Source organism: Planococcus citri, chromosome 5 (genome assembly GCF_950023065.1).
Source record: "Planococcus citri chromosome 5, ihPlaCitr1.1, whole genome shotgun sequence".
Lineage (NCBI taxonomy): Eukaryota > Metazoa > Arthropoda > Insecta > Hemiptera > Pseudococcidae > Planococcus > Planococcus citri.
In genome coordinates this window covers 10,521,923-10,541,903 of record NC_088681.1, presented here as the reverse complement: position 1 = coordinate 10,541,903, position 19,981 = coordinate 10,521,923, and the positions used below count along the sequence as shown (strand labels likewise).

The window sequence follows — 19,981 nt, the reverse complement described above, 5'->3', positions numbered from 1 at the left end:
CCGAAACAACTTGCCCAGTTTCTTCCTCAAACTTCGAATCATCCTTAGCTTTTAAGAAACTTCGACGAATTAAAACCTCATCACCAGGTCGCAACTCTTTCTCCTGCACAACGTTACCTTGCAGAGACAACGAACGACCCTTCGAATAATTATCGGCATCTCTGACCGCGACCTCTTCGACTCTTTCTTTCAAACTAGGCAATTTATCTCGAATTTTCCTATTGAAGATCAGCTCCGCCGGACTTTTGCGGGTCACTGAGTGGGGGGTCGAATTATACATAAGTAGGTAATCGATCAGAGGGCTTTTTAAATCCTTTTTCTCGACTTTTGCAACCTGAATGACCTTTTGAAGAGATCGATTCTGTCTCTCGACTTCTCCATTCGCTTGAGCCCAAAAAGGCGCAGAGGTATAATGAGCAATACCAAAATCACGACAGAAATTCTTGAAGTCGGATGAATTGAACGGCGGACCGTTATCGGAAGTAATACTATATGGAATACCATGTCTAGCAAATAATTCCTTTAGGAAATCAATGGTAGAATCCGCGTTGGTAGAATTAAGGATTTTGAATTCGACAAAACGACTGAAATAATCGACAACGACACACAATTGCTGCTTGGTCACAGTCAACACTTTAAAATCTATCGCTAGATCTTGCCAAGGGCCGTCAGGTAACGATCTTCTTGACATCTGTTCCGTCACAATACTTTTCCCTACCTTCTGACAACCATCACACGTTCTCACTACCTGTTCTACTTCCCTATCGATTCCAGGCCACCATACCTTCGATCTCACTCTCTCCTTCATTTTCAAAATGCCTGGATGGCCTTGGTGCGCATTTTCGAGGACTACCTTTCTAAGCGAGGAAGGAATAACGAGACGATTTCCTCTCAAAAGAACATCATCAACACAACAAAGCTCACCTGAAATTGCCGAAAAAGGCTTCAACTTGATCTCTCTACCGAGCGCCAAATCCTCACATAACGAACTCAACTCAGCATCCGCCTTCGTTTCCCTACGCGCACAGGTACCAAATGACCAACGAACATAACCAAACTCCGTTCATATTCACTATTTACCGTAACAACATCTTCGCCAACTTCTAATAAACGAGACAACGGATCCGCAATATTATTCTTGCCTGGCGCGTACCTCACTCGATACTTATACCCCTGTAACCGCATTACCCATCTCTCAATCCTAGCGCAAGGTTTTGACCTTGAACCAAACAAGATTTCAAGAGGCTTGTGGTCTGTCACAAGATCGAAGGAACGTCCGAGTAAGTAATATTTAAGCCGCTCTACCGCGAAAACCAACGCCAAAGCCTCTTTTTCAGTTTGCGAATACCTCCGCTCCACTGCCGACAAAGAACGACTGATGTAACAAATAACGCGAACTTGCTCACCCTTATGTTGGAGCAGGACAGCACCTACACCTACCGGACTGGCATCAGCCATCACCGTAGTTGGTAGCTCCGGATCGAACAAATATAGATAAGATTCTTCGGATAACATCGACTGAATATGGATGAAGTGCTGGACCGCTTCAGGCGACCAAGAAAATGGAGTAGTTCGAGCCACTTGTCTCAAGAGATCAAGTTCCGACGATAAATTCGGAATGAACTTTCCTACATACGACACTAAACCTAAAAAGCTCCGTAGCTCCTCACCGGACTCAGGTAACCTGAACTCTTGAATAACTTGGACCTTATTGAGAGTAGGACGAATCGTACCGTTGCCAATAACATGACCTAGAAACGTAACTTCACTCTGACCAAATTTCGACTTTTGCATGTTGATCTCAAGGCCACACTCACGAAGTCTACTTAACACAGCTTTGAGGTTCGCATCATGTTCAGCTTGATCCTTACCATACACAACAATATCGTCAATATAAATCAGAGCTTTACAACCTGCTAAAATAGCTTCTAAAATCTTTTGGTATTTCTCTGCCGCGCAGTTGAGACCTTCAAAAAGACGCTTAAAACGAAACAAACCCAAAAAGGTCGAAAACGTAGATATCTCACGTGATTTCTTGGACATCAAAATCTGCCGGTACGCCCAACGCAAATCGATTTTACTAAAAACTCTAGCATCAGTTATTTCTGGCTCAAAATCTTCCATCGTAGGTATAGGATGTTTTTCCATCAACACCGCCTCGTTCGCACGACGCATATCGACGCATAAGCGATAATCATCTTCACCCTTGGGCTCTAAAATGATCGGTGAAACCCATCTCGATGCCTCCGTGACCAGTTCGATGACGTCTAACTCGAGCAACTCGTTGATACATTTTTCTACTGCCGGTCGTAAACCAATCGGAACTCGGTACATAGGCTGGATCACAGGAGTTACATTCTCATCAATTGGAATTTCTAGCTCGAAATCTTTCAACAAACCGAGGGGGGCTGGCTTAGATGACGAAACCGCTTTAATACGCACATTAGAACAAGCGTCTAAACCAACTCGAAGTACACCTAACGCTTTTGCATCGTCTCTGCCCAGTAACAACTGCATTTCCTCGTTCACAACGATAACTTCAGCGATACAACGATGATCGTTACAGGCGATCTCAACGAGTGCAGATAAACGAACCTTGTAAGAAACTTGGCCGGAACCATCGACGAAATTGACGTTCGGTTTTGAAACGAATTGGACTACCGAAAAATCTTTATGCTTACGCATTTTGCGCCAACGATCATATGAAACGATAGTGTACGACGAACCTGAATCAACGAACATCTCACAGTTAACACCTCCGAATACACACGGCACCAATTCGTCGCTATTCGTTGTTTCACTGCTGTTGATGCAAAATATTGGCTCATTACTGACCGTTTTTACCACATTCTTCGACGCATTCTGCTCGCTTGATTTTCCAATCATGCAGCACTTTCTGTAATGTCCGACTTTCCCGCATTTACCGCACGTCGCTTTTTTCGCCGGGCACTTCGGGTCACGAGCAAGATGGTCATCTTTTCCGCAACAGTAGCACTCGATTTTGACTGGTTTTGGACTCGATTTGTCGCGATCGTTGCCAGTAGACGGTTGAGCAGTTTGCTTTTTTCTCCAGTTCGCTTTCTTTTTCTCGGAGACCTTATTTACAGGTGCCGATGAAGGGGGAGCCGCTGCTGGTGATTGAAGCGCCGCTGATTGTGCTGTAACTGACTCGAGAACGCGAGCTATTTCTTCGAATTCTTTCAACTTCGTTTTTGCCTTGGTTTGAAACAATTCTTTCAGCAGCTCCGCAGAAAAGCACCCAACGATGATTTGCAATTGCACCGCCTCATCTACTAAGTCTTTGTTGAAGTCGCACTTCTGGGCTTGAGACTGGAGGCGCAAAAGGAAGGAGGCGAATTTCTCATCCTTACCTTGACGTATCTGGGTCAGTTGGTATCGTTCAAACCATTTTGAAGTCTCTTTTCCCAACTTGGAATCGAAGCATTCTATCGTGTACGTGTATAGATCGGCGTTGTCAGGCAGCTTGGTTACAATTGGGAAGGAATAGTACATTTTCTGCATATCCTTACCACCATATAGTATCAATTTTGCCTGTTTGATGGCGGGATCGGTGACCTTTTCTGCGGTGAAGTAGAATTCTAACGTTTTTTTCCACTCATCCCAGTCTTGATATGTACCCGTATCAACTGGGAATGGCGGAACTGGTGATCGACCATTCTCCATTTCAACACACTTCAAAAAGACTCACGGATCGCACTTTACACCGAAAATTAACTTTACCTCGTCGCCATTTGTGGAGTCCGAACAGCACACGCAAAATAAAGAGAAAATAAAATAAGTACATTACATTTTTACTCGTCTTTATTCACACAACATATTTACACAATAAAAGTATATCATCGAATGATGCAATATTCATACTCGCATCGTAACCTAGAGTTAAACTAAGATTAGGGGAAAGGGAGGGAAGCAGGGTTGCCACGTAAACACCACAAACGTGTATGCAGAAGAAATAATGAGAGAAGCGCGAATCGAACGAATGGGATTCAAGATCAACGGCAAGAGAATAAATGAAATAAGTTATGCAGACGACAAAGTGATCCTTGCTGAGACAGAGGCGCAGATGCAGAAAATGATCAACCAAATCTAAATCAACAGTGCTGGATTAAAATATGGAATGAAAATAAATGCAGGCAAGACCAAGGTGATGAGATTTACGAAAGGAGATGATAAAGAGGTCAAAATCAACATCGGATCACAAGAAACTGAAAATGTAAAGCAATTCAGGTACCTTGGAGCACTGATAAACAACGATGGTAGAGATCATAAAGAAATTAAATCACGGATTGGAATGGCAAAGACCGCTTTCAACAACCTTGCCAATGTGCTGGGAAATCGAACGATGAGTATTGATCTGAGGAAGAGAATTATGCGATGCTATGTATGGACCGTTCTGAAGTATTCCTGCGAAACGTGGACCATGAGTGCAGAATGCGAGAAGAAAGTATCCGCTTTTGAGATGTGGTGCTATCGAAGGCTACTACGGATCTCATGGAAGGACTTCATTACCAACAAGGAAGTACTAGCAAGAATAGGAGAGGAGCGGAAAGTCGTAGTTGAAGACATCAAAAACAGAAAGCTAAAGTATTTAGCTCATAAAATACGAGAAAACGGTATTTTCATGCTAGCGGTACAGGGGAAAATCCAAGGAAGATCGACGAGAGGGAGGAAACGATCGGAACTGTTAACAACAAACTCACCGGCCAACTCCCCCTGCAAGACCCTGAAAGAAACAATTAGATACGCTAGATACCGGCTAATATAGATGGACATATGCGCTATCTCCTGTAAAGGAGCGCGACTACGACGACGACGATGGAATACCTAGTAAAATCATATTCAAGATGCACGAATTTGTTACGCCACAATTTTCATTTCTGAAAAATCTTTATCTGGTAACTAACCATTCACGTAAATACCACGAATAATCGGAAATATTTGAACCCCCACCTCTCGAATGCTGTATCACCCCTTTGGGATCGACCAAAATGAAAAACTGATAGCATTTCTGAAATCAGCATCCTTGAAAACCTACATTTCGATATACATGTCCATTTTTTGTGAAAAATTTCATCCCTCACCCCTTGAATGCAGTATCATCCCCTTAGCTTCGACCAAAATGAAAAACTGATAGCATTTCTGAAATCAGCGTCTTTTAAAACCTACATTTCGATATACATGTCGATTTTTTGTGAGAAATTTCATCCCTCACCCCTCGAATGCAGTATCATCCCCTTAGCTTCAACCAAAATGAAAAACTGATAGCATTTCTGAAATCAGCGTCCTTTAAAACCTACATTTTGATATACATGTCGATTGTTTGTGAAAAATAGACCTACTCCCCTGTATAGTCTCACCCCCCCCCCCCTCCCCTTGGAATCGAAAAAATGATTGCAAATTTGGGTTCGACGGTACAAAAACATTGATACAAACATCATTACCTCGGTAGTAAGAAAATGTACACTTACGTTGATTACGTTTCTAAAATTGATTCAACATAAGCAAGATAAGGGTCAAACTTGACCCCCTCCACTACCTCCCAGAAGGGGTGTAAAAAATGCCTCCGAGTCTTATTCGATGGCATTTGCTTTGTAGTATTCGAAAATCGGCATTAGAACCTTCTCTCGCTAATTGTATCCGGTCCACAGTTCAAAAACCCCGATTTTTGCGAAAAAATGTCAAAAAAACGCCAATTTTTAACCCCTTTAAACCCCTCTGTACACCCACGGTAGTAGTATGCGAAAGCATTGATGGTCGATTCGCATTGTAATTGACCTGTAGGATCCGAAAATGACCATAACAATGTCGACGGAAAGTCAGCGTGTCGTCTAGGGTTGAAAAACTGTAATTTTGGGGTATTCTTGAGAAAAATGCAAAAACTTCACTCAGAAAATCTCAAATTTGAGGCATGCCTCTTCCTCAGATTTTGAAAGTAATGGTATTTTCGAACTCAGCGGGGTTCAATCATATGGAATTGCCACCAATATCGCCCCGTTAGCCCCATTTGGAAAAATGGGGGGTTGAACCCTTCCCCAAATCACCTCCATTCCCTTCCTATGGGACTTGGCGATTGCCTCCCGGCCTTAAAAATTTTCTTTTGGTGTCCTTGTTCATCATACCAAATTTCAAAGCTTTATCATAATTTGCCGTTTATCGCCCAAAATACACTTACATTTTGCCACTGAACTATTTACCACAGCTGCTTAAAATCACCGAAGATGGACAAATCGATCAAACTTACTTTAACTGAGTACTTGGAAACAGTCCAAAATATACCAAAAGAAAAAATTGTATAAAACTTTTGATTTTTGTGAAAAATGAAAATGCAGAAAATTATGCATCTAGATAAAAACTGATACAAGTACCTATACTCATTAATTGGAAATCGAATCAAATCGTTAAGGAGTCGTTCTCGTTTTGCAAGAGGAATATTTGATGAAAATTTCACGAAAAATTCCAGCAAATTACCTACTACAAAATTGTCAAAAACTTTGGAAAAATTGATAAAATATATCAAGTACGACCGTATGATTGCATGAAATACGTACAAAAATCGATCATTAAAATTGCATAAAATAACTGAAATCGACAAAAAAAAAAACTAACGTATACCAAAAGCTAATTTGCCACAAATTAGCATAAAATAGAGACCAAAACTCATTTCCGCCCTCCCAATTTTGTACACAATCAGCTAATTCCTTCAATATGCACAACTTGAAAATTAAGATTTATTTTCAAATTTTGAAAAATAGTTCCAAATCCAAAATCAAATTTTTAAAATGGGGTTCAAGCACTAAAATACCTATATTTTTTTGAGAAAACTTCATTCGTTCGATTATCACTTTTTGAGAGGCACTGAGGAACGATAATCTGCGAGAAAAAAATCTTTAAGTAGGTATCCAAAAGATACAATGAAACTCGAAGATCCATCTTAAAATCAGGTACAATTTATTACACTAGTTCAGTAAAATAAAATTCAACACGAAACCGACGTAAAATTACATCAATCAACTCCACTATAGGTAAAAGATCAATTCACAAAATTAAAAAAAATATGTACGGGGACGTAAAAAAGTAAACAAAAAGTTCGAAAAATGATTCAAAAACAAAAACTAACCTAGAATATAATTTCTAAAACCTATATCCACGAAGATCTCTACGATCAAGTCCGAATCTCTCTAATAAAATCATCAATCAGTCGTTGATTTCCATCGAAAAACCATCCTACGATTAAATTCACGAAGCATAAACCACGTAAATTCTTCGTAGGGATCTTCTTTATCAACGTATCACTATATTCGTACACCTTTGCGTTCTTATACGCGTCGATTTCATTCTTCGTTTCGAAATACCATCGTAAAAAGTAATCAATTTCTTCTAGATGCGATTTGATTTCAATATTCGGCAATTTGCCTCTTTTTCCAGGTACCAATACCATTTTCTTCACCATTTTGAAAAAAATATCGCCGACTGGTAAAGATTCCTTTAGCTGTTTCTTAGCACTATCCGAACACCAGGATAAAAATTTATCCCATTCGACTTTCCTCAGGTGTAAACATTTGCCCCTTTTCAATGTATTTCTATACTCTGATAATAATTTCGCCTTCATCGATTCGATATCGATGGAACGAGTGAGAAGAAGTTCGATGGAATTCTTCATTTTATCGAATTTGCCTTCGTTTATAAACTGACACATCATCTTGACAACTTTAGTTTCTAGCAACAAATGGAGTCGGAAATGAGCCGCTTCTGTAGCGTCTGGAAATATGTACTCGATCACTTCGTTCAGTTTTGCGATACGATTAGAGGTTAATTCGATAATACAGAAATCCTTCAAGTGCGTCCCAGATGATAGTAAATTCTTCTTGTATTCTAATACGGCGACGCCATGAGGTAAAAATATATCCAATAAATCATCCAATCTTTCTACTCCATGTTTCACGAATAATTTCCTGCAATACTTCTGGATTGCAGCGGTATCCATAAGATTAGCTTTGAATTCCATTACTCGATCGTTACCGGATACGAACAGTTTGATGAAGGTATCGATATAATACCACTGCTGCGTTTCGATGGAAGTTTTGCAGAATGACGAGAATAATGGATTTTCAACGATGTTGCTTTTCATAGTAACGTCGACTTCGGTAAACATTTTCTTTAGAAATTGCCATCGAGGAGGTTGGGTTTCCAAAAACACAGCGTAATGTTTCTCCCATACGTATTTTCTCTTTTCGTCGGTTGCCATATCCCAAATATCGAATAATAATCTGTCAACGTGATCGTGATATCTCTCGTCGATTTTCGGGTATTGATACAACGAATGTATCATGTTTAAAAATTTACTTTCGTCGATATGATCTTTATACTTGATCCATACGTTCAAGATGTAATTTTCGTACTGGACGAGTTTTCCCAACGTCATTATAACGCAGTCGGCGATCCTCGCAAGAACCCGATCATACTGCGATTTGTTGAGCTTCGATAATACAGCGACTACGAATTGGAAATCGTTTAAACGCGGAATCAGACTGATCGAAACTGATACTCGATCGGCGTCGTTTAATCGGTTATAAAAATAATCAACAGATGCGAGATTTCTTTCGGCGACATAACGATGCAACATATACGAATCGAGCGTAGGGTGGTCGAAGTAATAAGGATACTCGTACATATGTATTCTGTGCAGAGCTCCTTCCAAGTTACATATCCAATAAAACTGCATCGGATTATGATACATATCCCATCTACTTGCAGCAATCTGATGTCGCAATAATGATTTGATATCATCTTCCAAACAATACTCGCTCATCAACTCGAACCTCTTAGGTGTATCGAGTTTGGACGACGACAACACATTTCGAACCGTTCTCAGATAATCGACGTAACCGTCGGATTTCCAAAAAATATCCTCAATGTCGAACGATTCCAACGAGATCAATTGTTTGTGGCGAAACGCCCACAAACGTAATTCACGTTCTCTGATTTTGCACTGGTTTACGACGCTGTTAGATATCTGCGTTGGAAGATTCAAAGTATCAACGGAATCTTGAATTGGTTTCATTATAGGCTGATTGTCTGTTTTATAACAATCCGAACGTACGTAGGGAGGCACATAAATGAACGATTTGCCGTCGGTGTTTCGCAAATCGTAGAATAAGGCCGAGTAACCTTGGTTCTTGCAGAAACGAAACTCATGATGGCGCCAAATCGCCAGAGCTATCTTCAAAGCAGCCAAGTCTTTTAACGGTGCCGGTGAACAATACATTGTTACATTTTCTTCGTTAACGTCGAGTTTACATCGCTTATTCGCAGGTTCGTCGCTGGTAAGGGGTGCTTCGTGGTGACCATTCATTATAAAGTAATCGAGTAAACACTGATCTGAAATGACAGAGTAACAAGCATGGGTAATCACTAATGATACGAATAATTCCAGGTGTATTTTTGTTTTCCAATAATATATTCATACATTAATTTCTTCATAGAATACTGTAAAATAGATGAAAAATGCACTTACGTTACTGAATTTGCTGTAGAATGAAGCACATAAATGTACGATAGTTGATGGCAATACGCGATAACTGAACTGGTAACAAATTTTTCACTCTTATTCGAACACAAAAGCAACTCGAAGATTAGAACAGTTGATAAAATATCTCATTATCGCGCATAAGTACTATCTAGTGAAACACGATGAAAGAGAAAAACTCATGCAAACGAATTCTCTTCGATACAGGTTTCGAAGCACTACAGAAGTGAACTGTGAAGAACAAAAAACAAAACACCACAACCACAACAGACAAACAAAAAACAAAAACCAAACACTAGAGGCCTGGTGGGCCAAAGGCCTGGACGCACAAAAAGGGCAACGTCGCACTATGGGCCAGGAGACCCCCTAAAACGCCTGTAATTCAATATTTTATCCCAGTATAGATAATTAGATATATATAAGAAAAAATCATTGATCTTTATGTTTTTGTTTTTTGAGGTCGTAGAATCCGAATTTGGCAAAAAAAAATTTCGTCGGGTGGGGGGGTGAGGCGTTAGAGGGGGGAGAAATGAAAAATTTGTGCATATCAACGTGCGATACATCGATATGTATGTTTTTGAGGTCGCAGAATCCGAATCTGATGATATTTTTTTCGTTGAGTGGGGGGGGGTGAGGCGTAGGAGGGGGAGAAATGAAAAATTTGAGCATATCAACGTTCGATACATCGATATGTATGTTTTTGAGGTCGTAGAATCCGAATTTGGTAATATTTTTTTGGTGGGGTGGAGGGGTGAGGTGTTAGAAGGGGGAGAAATGAAAATTGCTTTTTCCAGAATTAATTTTTCAAAGTGACCGTTTTTTACATGACGTTGATTTTCGTGTTTCTATGAAAATTATCGAATTCCGTCGAATTCCGCGTACTTTTTGACTTGGACAGGTTCAGTAGTATGTGCGGAATAGGAATGCATGATTTTTGGGTGCCCCCAGGTGCCCCGAGGTTTTTTGAACATATCAACGTTTGATACATCGAAATGCATGTTTTTGAGGTCGTACAATCCGAATTAGATTTTTTTTGGGTGGGGGGTGTAGGGGGGATGAAGCATGTATTTGGAGGGAAGAGAAAAATTCACGTGTGTGCGTTTGGAGCGATTTTCATCAAAATTATGTATTTTTGAAAACTAAAAATCATAAAAAACCTCGGGGCACCTGGGGGCACCCAAAAATCATGCATTCCTATTCCACACATACTACTGAACCTGTCCAAGTCAAAAAGTACGCGGAATTCGACGGAATTCGATAATTTTCATAGAAACACGAAAATCAACGTCATGTAAAAAACGGTCACTTTGAAAAATTAATTCTGGAAAAAGCAATTTTCATTTCTCCCCCTTCTAACACCTCACCCCTCCACCCCACCAAAAAAATATTACCAAATTCGGATTCTACGACCTCAAAAACATACATATCGATGTATCGAACGTTGATATGCTCAAATTTTTCATTTCTCCCCCTCCTACGCCTCACCCCCCCACTCAACGAAAAAAATATCATCAGATTCGGATTCTGCGACCTCAAAAACATACATATCGATGTATCGCACGTTGATATGCACAAATTTTTCATTTCTCCCCCCTCTAACGCCTCACCCCCCCACCCGACGAAATTTTTTTTGCCAAATTCGGATTCTACGACCTCAAAAACATAAAGATCAATGATTTTTTCTTATATATATCTATACTGGGATAAAATATTGAATTACAGGCGTTTTAGGGGGTCTCCTGGCCCATAGTGCGTCGCAAGGAGGCTGAGACTTACATGGTGTCTTATGGGAAAAGCACTGTTTTCTTGTTTTTCGCGAATTTTTCAAAGTTTTGAATGGGCACATGGGTGTTTAAGGCATGAAAAATGATCTATTTTTTACGCTCTACAACGTCATCTTTCATTTGAACCTCTAGCACTCATCAATCAAAAGATATAAAAGCTCAAAGCTCAAAAATCACAAATACCGAACTTTTGAATGAATGTTTCTCAAAATTTTGATCAAGCACATGGGTGTTTGAAACATGAAAAATAATCTACGTTTCACGCTCTACAATTTGGTTTTTTCCCGAAAGCTCTAGCATCAATAGATCAAAAGTTAGAAAAAAGCTCAACTTTGAACTTACACAACTTTTGATCTACGTATTGATGCTAGAGCTTTCGGAAAAAAACCAAATTGTAGAGCGTGAAACGTAGATTATTTTTCATGTTTCAAACGCCCATGTGCTCGATCAAAATTTTGAGAAACATTCATTCAAAAGTTCGGTATTTGCAGGGGTTGAAACTGTTGAAAAATTGATTTTTGGTTTTTGGTTTCAGTTCAGTTTTCACCTTTTGATAATTGGTTTTTTGGTTTTTGGTTTCAGTTGTTTGATACTTTTATTTGGTTTTTGGTTTTCGGTTACAGTTTTTTGCTACTTTTATTTGGTATTGGGTTTTTGGTTTCAGTTTTCAGGTTCTTTTTCCTGCCAATTATTGCATTATGCCGCCTAATTCTATGTAGTATTAGTATTCATTTTTCATGCCTTAAACACCCATGTGCCCATTCAAAATTTTGAAAAATTCGCAAAAAACAAGAAAACGGTGCTTTTCCCATAGTACACCATGTAAGTCTCAGCCTCCTTGCGACGTTGCCATGCCACCTTCGAGAACTTTTTCTGCGCCCAGGCCTTTAAATATAGGTGGTGCAGTGTTGGGTGTGCGGGCGCAGATTCTGTGACGTCACAGGAAGAGGCTATCATTAACATTGCCTCTGGAAAAAGTGCAGTTTTTCTGAGTTTTTTTTAGAATAATTTGATATTTTGAGTGAACACATGGGTGTTTGAGGAATGAAAAATGATCTACTTTTTACGCTCTGCAATCTGGACAAACCAATCAAAAGATATGAAAGCTCAAAAAGTCAAAAATCACAAATCAAACGTTTGAAACAGAAATTGCTGAAAATTTTGAGTAAGCACTGTAAGCAGCTAAGTAAGCACAGTTTGAGTTGAGAATGTTGAGATATGAAAAAAAATGATCTACGTTTCACGCTCTAAAATTTCGTTTTTTCTCTCAAAGTTTTTGCATCAATAAGCAAAAGTTGTGAAAGTACGAAGTTGAGCTTTTTGTCACATTTGAATTTTGATCTATTAGTGCTAGAGCTTTGAGGGAAAAACCAAATTGTGACGTGTGAACCGTGGATCATTTTTCATGTTTCAAATTCAAACGTCCATCTAGTCGGAGAGCCCGCTAAATGACCTATTGCACCCCCCCCCCACGGTCGCTCCTCCGGGACAACTTTTTTCTCAAAGGGAGAGTCCTAAGGAACATTTTCTGGACCTTGTACTAAAAAAAAAAATTTTTCAAACCGTACAAAGGACATATAGGTAGATCAAAAGATCAGGAAAAAATTAATCACCTGTCAACATTTCAAGAGCTAAACTGCGTTTTTCAATTTTTGGTGAATTTTTGAAAATCAAATTTAGGCCAAAAATGAGGGAAAAAATCAAAATCTTATCAAATTGACCAAGAAAGCTAAAATTTGATATATACCCTTTTTTCGTCATGCCAAATTGATTGGAAACTGTTTCAAACCGTTTTGAGCAGTAATGGAGCCTCCAACAGATTTTTGAAACTTAAAATTTTCACAAAATTTCAGCAAAATGGAGTTGGAAAGCTGAAATTTATTCCGCAAACTAATTTCAATACGCTACGAAGTCAACTGGAGGGAGATTTCAAGTCGTTTTGGAGCGTCCAACGATTTTTTGAAAATTCCTGGAGCCTCCAGCAGATTTTTTAAACTTTGAATTTTCACAAAACTTCATAAAATGGAGATGGAAAGCTGAAATTTACTCTACACTCCAATTTTAAGATTCTCTGAAGACGAATTCAGGTGGGTTCAAGTCATTTTGGAGCCTCCAGCGACTTTTTGAAAAATACTGGAGCCTCCAGTAGATTTTTGAAACTTGAAATTCCCGCAACGTTTTACCAAATGGAGTTGGCAAGCTGAAATTTACATCGCATACTAATTTCAGTACGATATGAAGTCGACTACATGGTGGTTAAAAATGGTTTTGAAGTTTCCAGCTACTTTTCGGAAATTCCAATTTCAAAAAGTCACTGGAGGCTCCAAAACGACTTGAAATCCACCAGCAGTCGACTTCGTTGCGTATTGAAAATAGTTTGCAGAATAAATTTCAGCTTTCCAACTCCATTTGACGAAATTTTGTGAAAATTTAAGTTTCAAAAATCTGCTAGAGGCTTCAGGAATTTTCAAAAAATCCCTGGACGCTCCAAAACGACTTGAAATCCCTCTGCAGTTGACTTCGTATAGCGTATTGAAATTAGTTTTGCAGAATAAATTTCAGCTTTCCAACTCCATTTGACGAAATTTTGTGAAAATTTAAGTTTCAAAAATCTGCTAGAGGCTTCAGGAATTTTCAAAAAATCCCTGGACGCTCCAAAACGACTTGAAATCCCTCTGCAGTTGACTTCGTATAGCGTATTGAAATTAGTTTTGCAGAATAAATTTCGGCTGTCCAACTCCATATTGTGATGAAATTTTGTGGGAATTTTGAGTTTCAAAAATCTGCTGGAGGCTCCAGAACTGCTCAAAACGGTTTGAAACAGTTTCCAATCAATGTGGCATATCGAAAATAGGGTATATTTCAAATTTCAGCTTTCTTGGTCAATTTGGTAAAATTTTGATTTTTTCCCTCATTTTTAGCCTAAATTTGATTTTCAAAAATTCACCAAAAATCAAAAAACGTACTTTAGCACTTGAAATTTTGACAGGTGATGAATTTTTACCTGATCTTTCGATCTACCTCTGTACGGTTTGAAAATTTTGTACAAGTCCTATGTTGGAACGCAAAATCTGCAATTTCGGCTGACCTGTCAATCAAAATGGCCGCCATTTTGTAAGTAGGGCCACTTTTGTTTTAAGTACAAAAGCCAAAAATGTTCCTTAGGAGTTCACCTTTAAGAAAAAAGTTGTCCCGGAAGATCAACGGGTGGGGGGTGCAATAGATCCTTTAGCGGGCTCCCCGACTAACCGTCCACGTGCTCGTTCAAAATTTTCAGCAATTTCCATTCAAAAATTCCATTTTCGTGATTTTTTTGAACTTTGAGCGTTCATTACTTTTGATTGGTAAGTGCTAGAGCTTCAAATGAGAAATCAGATTGTAGAACATGAAATATTTCAAACACTCATACGCTCCCTCAAAATTTTGTAATATTTCAGAAAAACTAAGTAAAATCAGACTTGAGACTTTTCCATAAGATACCATGTACATTGTACACATAGTAAATAGTGGTTTGTTATTATCGTAGCCTTCTTGCAACGTTGCCATTTGCCAACTTTCAGAACGTATTTTACATCCAGGCCTTTGGTACAACTTACAAGTAGGTAATTAAATAATCTTTTTCAATTTTCAAATTCAAACTTCAAAGTTCTCATTTCTCAAACATGAAATTTTTCACATTCATTTTCGTTTATTTTTCAATTTTTTACTCGACTAGCAGGACATTTTAGCTTTTCAAACTGCATTAGGTAGATGAAATTTTGCGGAAAAATTTCAACTTTCAAAATTCAAAAATCCGCTGGAGGCTCCACAAATGTTCAAAAACGGTTCGAAATGGTTTCCAAGCAATTTCGGTGGTTGGTAATGGGCCACATGTCAAATTTCAGCTTTCCAGGTCAATTTCGCAAAATTTTGATTTTTTTCATTTTTGGCCAAAATTTGATTTTCAAAAATTCACCAAAGATCGAAAAATCCATTTCATTGTCTGAAAGTTATTTTTATAATCGACCAAGTAACTTCACTAACAACAACTAACAAGCACCAATTGAGTTTTTATACGCGCTGGAGTTTCATTGGATAGATTTTTAGGACACTTGTGAAAATCTGGAATTTCCAAAATACAGCTGGAGGCTCCAGAACAGCTCAAAACCATCTCCAAACGACTCAGCATGTTGAAATTGGAATAAAAAGTCAATTTCAACGTCATAAGATAAAATTTTGTGGAAATTTCAAAATTCTAAATTCTGCTGGAGGCTCCAGAACTGCTCAAAACGGTTAAAAATTGTTTCCAAATCGATTCGGGAGGTTGAAAATAGAAAACATGTCATATTTAAGCTTTCTAGGTCAATTTTGTGAAATTTCGGTTTCTTCTCACGTCTTAAGGCCTAAAATTTAATTTTAAACAATTTTCCAAACATCGAAAAATGCACAATTCAGCGCCTGAAATGTGTTTAATCGGTCAAATAAGTCATGAACAAGCACCGATTAAATTTATACGTGCAGACATTAAATTAGACAGATTTTTAGAGCATTTTTTGAAAATCTGGAATTTCCAAAATACAGCTGGAGGTTCCAGAACAGCTAATAACACCTTCAAGCTACTCAGCATGTTAAAATTACTAAAGTAAAGAGTGAATTTCAACTTAATTAGGTGACAATTTGTGGAAATTTCAAAATTCCAAAATCTGCTGGAGGCTCCAGAACTGCTCAAAACGGTTAGAAATCGTTTCCAATTGATTAGGGAGGTTGAAAATAGGAAACATATTAAATTTCAGCTTCACACGTCAATTTCGTAAAATTTTGATTTTTTTTCTCACTTTTGCTCAAAATTTGATTTTCAAAAAAATCACCCAAAATCGAAAAATGCACAATTCAGCGCCTGAAATATGTTTAATCGGTCAAATAAGTCACGAACAAGCACCGATTAAATTTATTCGTGCAGAAATTTAATTAGACAGATTTTTAGAGCATTTTTTGAAAATCTAGAATTTCTTAAATATGGCTGGAGACTCCAGAAAAGCTCAAAACCATCTCCAAACTACTCAGTACGTTGCAATTAGAGTAAAGAGTCAATTTTAACTTCATTAGGTAAAAATATTGTAGAAATTTCAAAATTCCAAGATCCGCTGGAGGCTCCAGAACTGCTCACAACGGTTAGAAATCGTTTCCAATCGATTCGGGAGGTTGAAAATATGAAACAAACTAAATTTCAGCTTTACAGGTCAATTCTGTAAAATTTTGATTTTTACTCATTTTTGGCCCAAAATTTGATTTCCAAAAAAATCACCCAAAATCGAAAAATGCACAATTCAGCGCCTGAAATACGTTTAATCGGTCAAATAAGTCACGAACAAGCACAAATTGAATTTAAACGCGCTGAAATAAAATTAGACAGCTTTTTAGAGCATTTTTTGAAAACCTACAATTTCCAAAATACGACTGGAGGCTCCAGAACAGCTCAAAAACACCTTCAAACGACTCAGCACGTTGAAATTAGAGTAAAGAGTTGAATTTTAATTTCGTTAGGCAAAATCTTATGGAAATTCAAAATTCAAAAATCAAAAATCTGCTGGAGGCTCCAGATCTGTTCAGAACGGTTCGAAATCGTTTTCAATGCATTTTAGGAGTCGAAAATAGGGAACATATCAAATTTCAGCTTTCCAAGTCAATTTGGTGAAATTTTGATTCTATTACCACTTTTGACTCGAATTTGATTTTCAAAAAAATTACCCAAAATCGAAAAATGCACTTCAGGGTCTAAAATATTGGCAGGTTATGTATTTTTGCATGCTTCTTCGATCTAGCTCTGCTCGGTTGAAATAAGATACCCTCCTTATTAGAAGAATTCTGGCACAAAAATTGGAAATTTTCGGATAAATTTGAGTTTTTTTATTTTTTTTGACTTGAGAAACATGGCTTTCGGCTCAACTTTTTTTTAGACTTGAAGGAGAATCAAAAAATAGAGAATTATATTTTCTCATAAAATCCAACATCTTTGAAAGGGTGGTGACGGGAGCAGAAAAAAATAAAACTTCAAAATACGAGCTACCTTTTTTTTTTTTTTTTTTTTTTTTTTTTTGGTTAGTTTATTCGTACTCTAAATTGTTTATCTTTTCATCAAAGAAACTCGAGAGTCGAAAATCACCGCCATTGGTTTACATTTTTCTGTTTAAAACACCTTTCCTAAGACTTAGGTAATTATTTATTGAACATGATAAAGAAAATCTCAAAATGAAGAGAGGAATTCTTAAAGTTGCTTTGTATTTTTTCCTCGAATTTCAAACCAAAATTAGGAAAGAGAAATTAATTATTTATTACTTAGTTTATTATTACTTTAAATAATAAAGATTTTAATTATTCTAATTCAATTTTAAGATTTATGTTGTTATTAAATTTGATTTTAATAGGCCTAAAATATTTTTTTAATTCAATTTTTTTTAGTTTAAAATTAAGGATATTTTTTTAGTAGGACGTAACTTGAATAAGTTCAAATTTGAAGCATTTTCGTATCACAATATTTTTATTCTTACTTCAAGCACTTTTAAAAATATTAAAATTCATTCAAACGTATTAAAGTTTTTTTTTTTTTTTTTTTTTTGAAAAACTGGAATTCCAAAACTTTTCTACAAGCTCCAAAATAACTCAAAACATCCTCCAATCCTATCTGTGAAATTAAACACCGGATACATTTTAAATTTCAGCTTTCCAACTTCATAGTTCATTAGGAGAAAAATTTCATGGTAATTTAATTCTTAAAAATAATATACTGGAAGCTTTAGAATTGTTCAAAACCGTTCGAAATCGCATTCAATCGACTCAGGGGGTCAAAAATAGTCCACATATCAAATTTCACTTTTCTAGCTCAATTAGGTAAAATTTTCATTTTTTTTACAGCCTTTGGCCCTTTGATTTTTAAAAATCACTCCAAAGCTCGAAACAATCGAAATTTTAACACGTTCTTTATTCGATCAAGCTTCGTTTAGGCTCGAAATATTTCAGCCGGTTCGGATACCTACTTTCCATCACCAGACTCTTTCATAAACACCACACGTGACAGAATTAGAACACAAATCCAAATTTGTCTCGATGTACGAACAATTCATACTGAAATTCGACTTCATCAGCAGCACATCATCGTCGTACAAATATCGATAATTTCAAAACATCGTATCGTATCGTAGGTATCTTCAGTACGTTTCGATGAAAATATATTCTACAAGGTGCCTAAACTCTTCAACGTATACACAATACAGACACAATCCCATCGTATGGTACGAGCAGTCGCAGCTATTGATTTTTTCCAAACAAACTTGCTCGTGTTAACGTTCATTTTCACATCTTTTTTTAACCGTAGATATACCTACGAACTCGTAATATTATACTATATAGGTAGATAGGTAACCGTACTCGTGGGTCTAGGTTTATAAGTACATATCTATAGGTATAAGTATAACGCCGCGTACTTTTTTAATATGCCAAAAGAAAGGTTAGGTAAATATTATCATAACGATAATAATACGACACTTAGAACGTGGCGTTCGCATTATTCGCTCATCGTCATGCAAACAAAAGCTCAATATTCTAATAAAAGCCAAACACTGTAGCTTGCTTAGTTTACACAACAATACTCACATTATTCGTTCTGTACTAAAATATCAATCCGGTGTATGAATTATCATTTATCCAAGGTGCAGTTTGTATTTCTTCATCGGAATACCCCGTTCATTTTCTAACTCGGTGTTCGATTCTGTAACAAAAATGAGAAAAAAATGAGCGATTTATTTATTTAAATATTATTTAAAATAGATAAATACCTAACTAAAAATACCTATCGATTGATAGACAAATCAAAGAAAATTTCCCTAATTAGGCGGTTAATTTTTTCAAAAAAATTCACCATTTATCGAATCAAAGCTCTGAAAATCTACGTAAGAAAAATTCAAATCGAAATTTTTGCACAAAAATCAAAGTAAAATTTCCCATTTAAAAAAACCACCCCAGTAAAAAAAAAACCAAGACTGATAAATTCGGGTCGAGTGTCTCCACTCGTGATTGGAAACCTCGTCCAGCGTACTACATACGAAATATTCGCCTACCTGAACGCACATGGCTTTTGCAAAAGTACTTAAAAAAAGGGCACAACGCGAACGATGATCTATAATTCTTCTTATACCGAAAAATAAACGATAATAAAATACGAATAATATTTTTAAAAAATATGGGCAACGACGACGATAAAAAATTATCTAAGTACTCGAAACGTGCACATAAACTCGACTATCCCAGGCAAATAATGGTAAAATTGAACTGGGATGCTGCGCTAGTCGCTTTTGGTACGCACCGCGTATTCGATATAACACGCCGCCGACTCGACTTTTCCCACCCACATTATTAATTCTTCTCAAATCAATAAAATAACTCAACAGAATCCCGTTTCCATGTACTCGTCAAGCATCGTGTAGTATACGGTAACCAGCAGAATAGGTAGGTAGTTCGGTTTAGGTAGGTATATAGGTGAGCTTTTACACATCTACCATCGGCGAAATTTCCATCGCGTAGTGGTTGTCGACATCGTTTATGCGAAAATTACCGACGTAAAAATTTCCCCATCAATGGCTGACTCGACTCTTTCTCTCTCGCACTCTCTCTCGAA

The 19,981-nt window shown here is 37.4% G+C and overlaps 3 protein-coding genes across 4 annotated transcripts in view; all 3 read right to left on the bottom strand.

The window, feature by feature from the left end:
- The window catches only part of LOC135847193 (beta-1,4-galactosyltransferase 4-like), a 49,074-nt gene extending 29,430 nt beyond the window's left edge, over positions 1-19,644 (bottom strand). For both annotated transcript variants that reach the window (XM_065366640.1, XM_065366643.1), the window contains exons 1-2: positions 19,425-19,644; positions 18,961-19,075 (exon numbers count right to left, since the gene is read on the bottom strand). The gene's annotated coding sequence lies outside the window, so the exon portion shown is untranslated. The remainder of the gene's footprint in view (positions 1-18,960; positions 19,076-19,424) is intronic.
- Positions 996-3,684, bottom strand: LOC135847033 (uncharacterized). Its single transcript, XM_065366414.1, has 5 exons — positions 2,028-3,684; positions 1,671-1,967; positions 1,441-1,628; positions 1,081-1,173; positions 996-1,016 (listed from the first exon to the last, which is right to left on the bottom strand). Exons 1-5 carry the CDS (start codon positions 3,682-3,684, stop codon positions 996-998), a joined length of 2,256 nt encoding a protein of 751 aa, XP_065222486.1.
- LOC135847605 (uncharacterized) lies at positions 6,969-9,791 on the bottom strand. The gene is made up of 2 exons (XM_065367213.1): positions 9,536-9,791; positions 6,969-9,399 (listed from the first exon to the last, which is right to left on the bottom strand). Exon 2 carries the CDS (start codon positions 9,371-9,373, stop codon positions 7,184-7,186), a length of 2,190 nt encoding a protein of 729 aa, XP_065223285.1. The 5' UTR covers positions 9,374-9,399; positions 9,536-9,791; the 3' UTR covers positions 6,969-7,183.
- Positions 19,645-19,981: the final 337 nt, after the last annotated feature.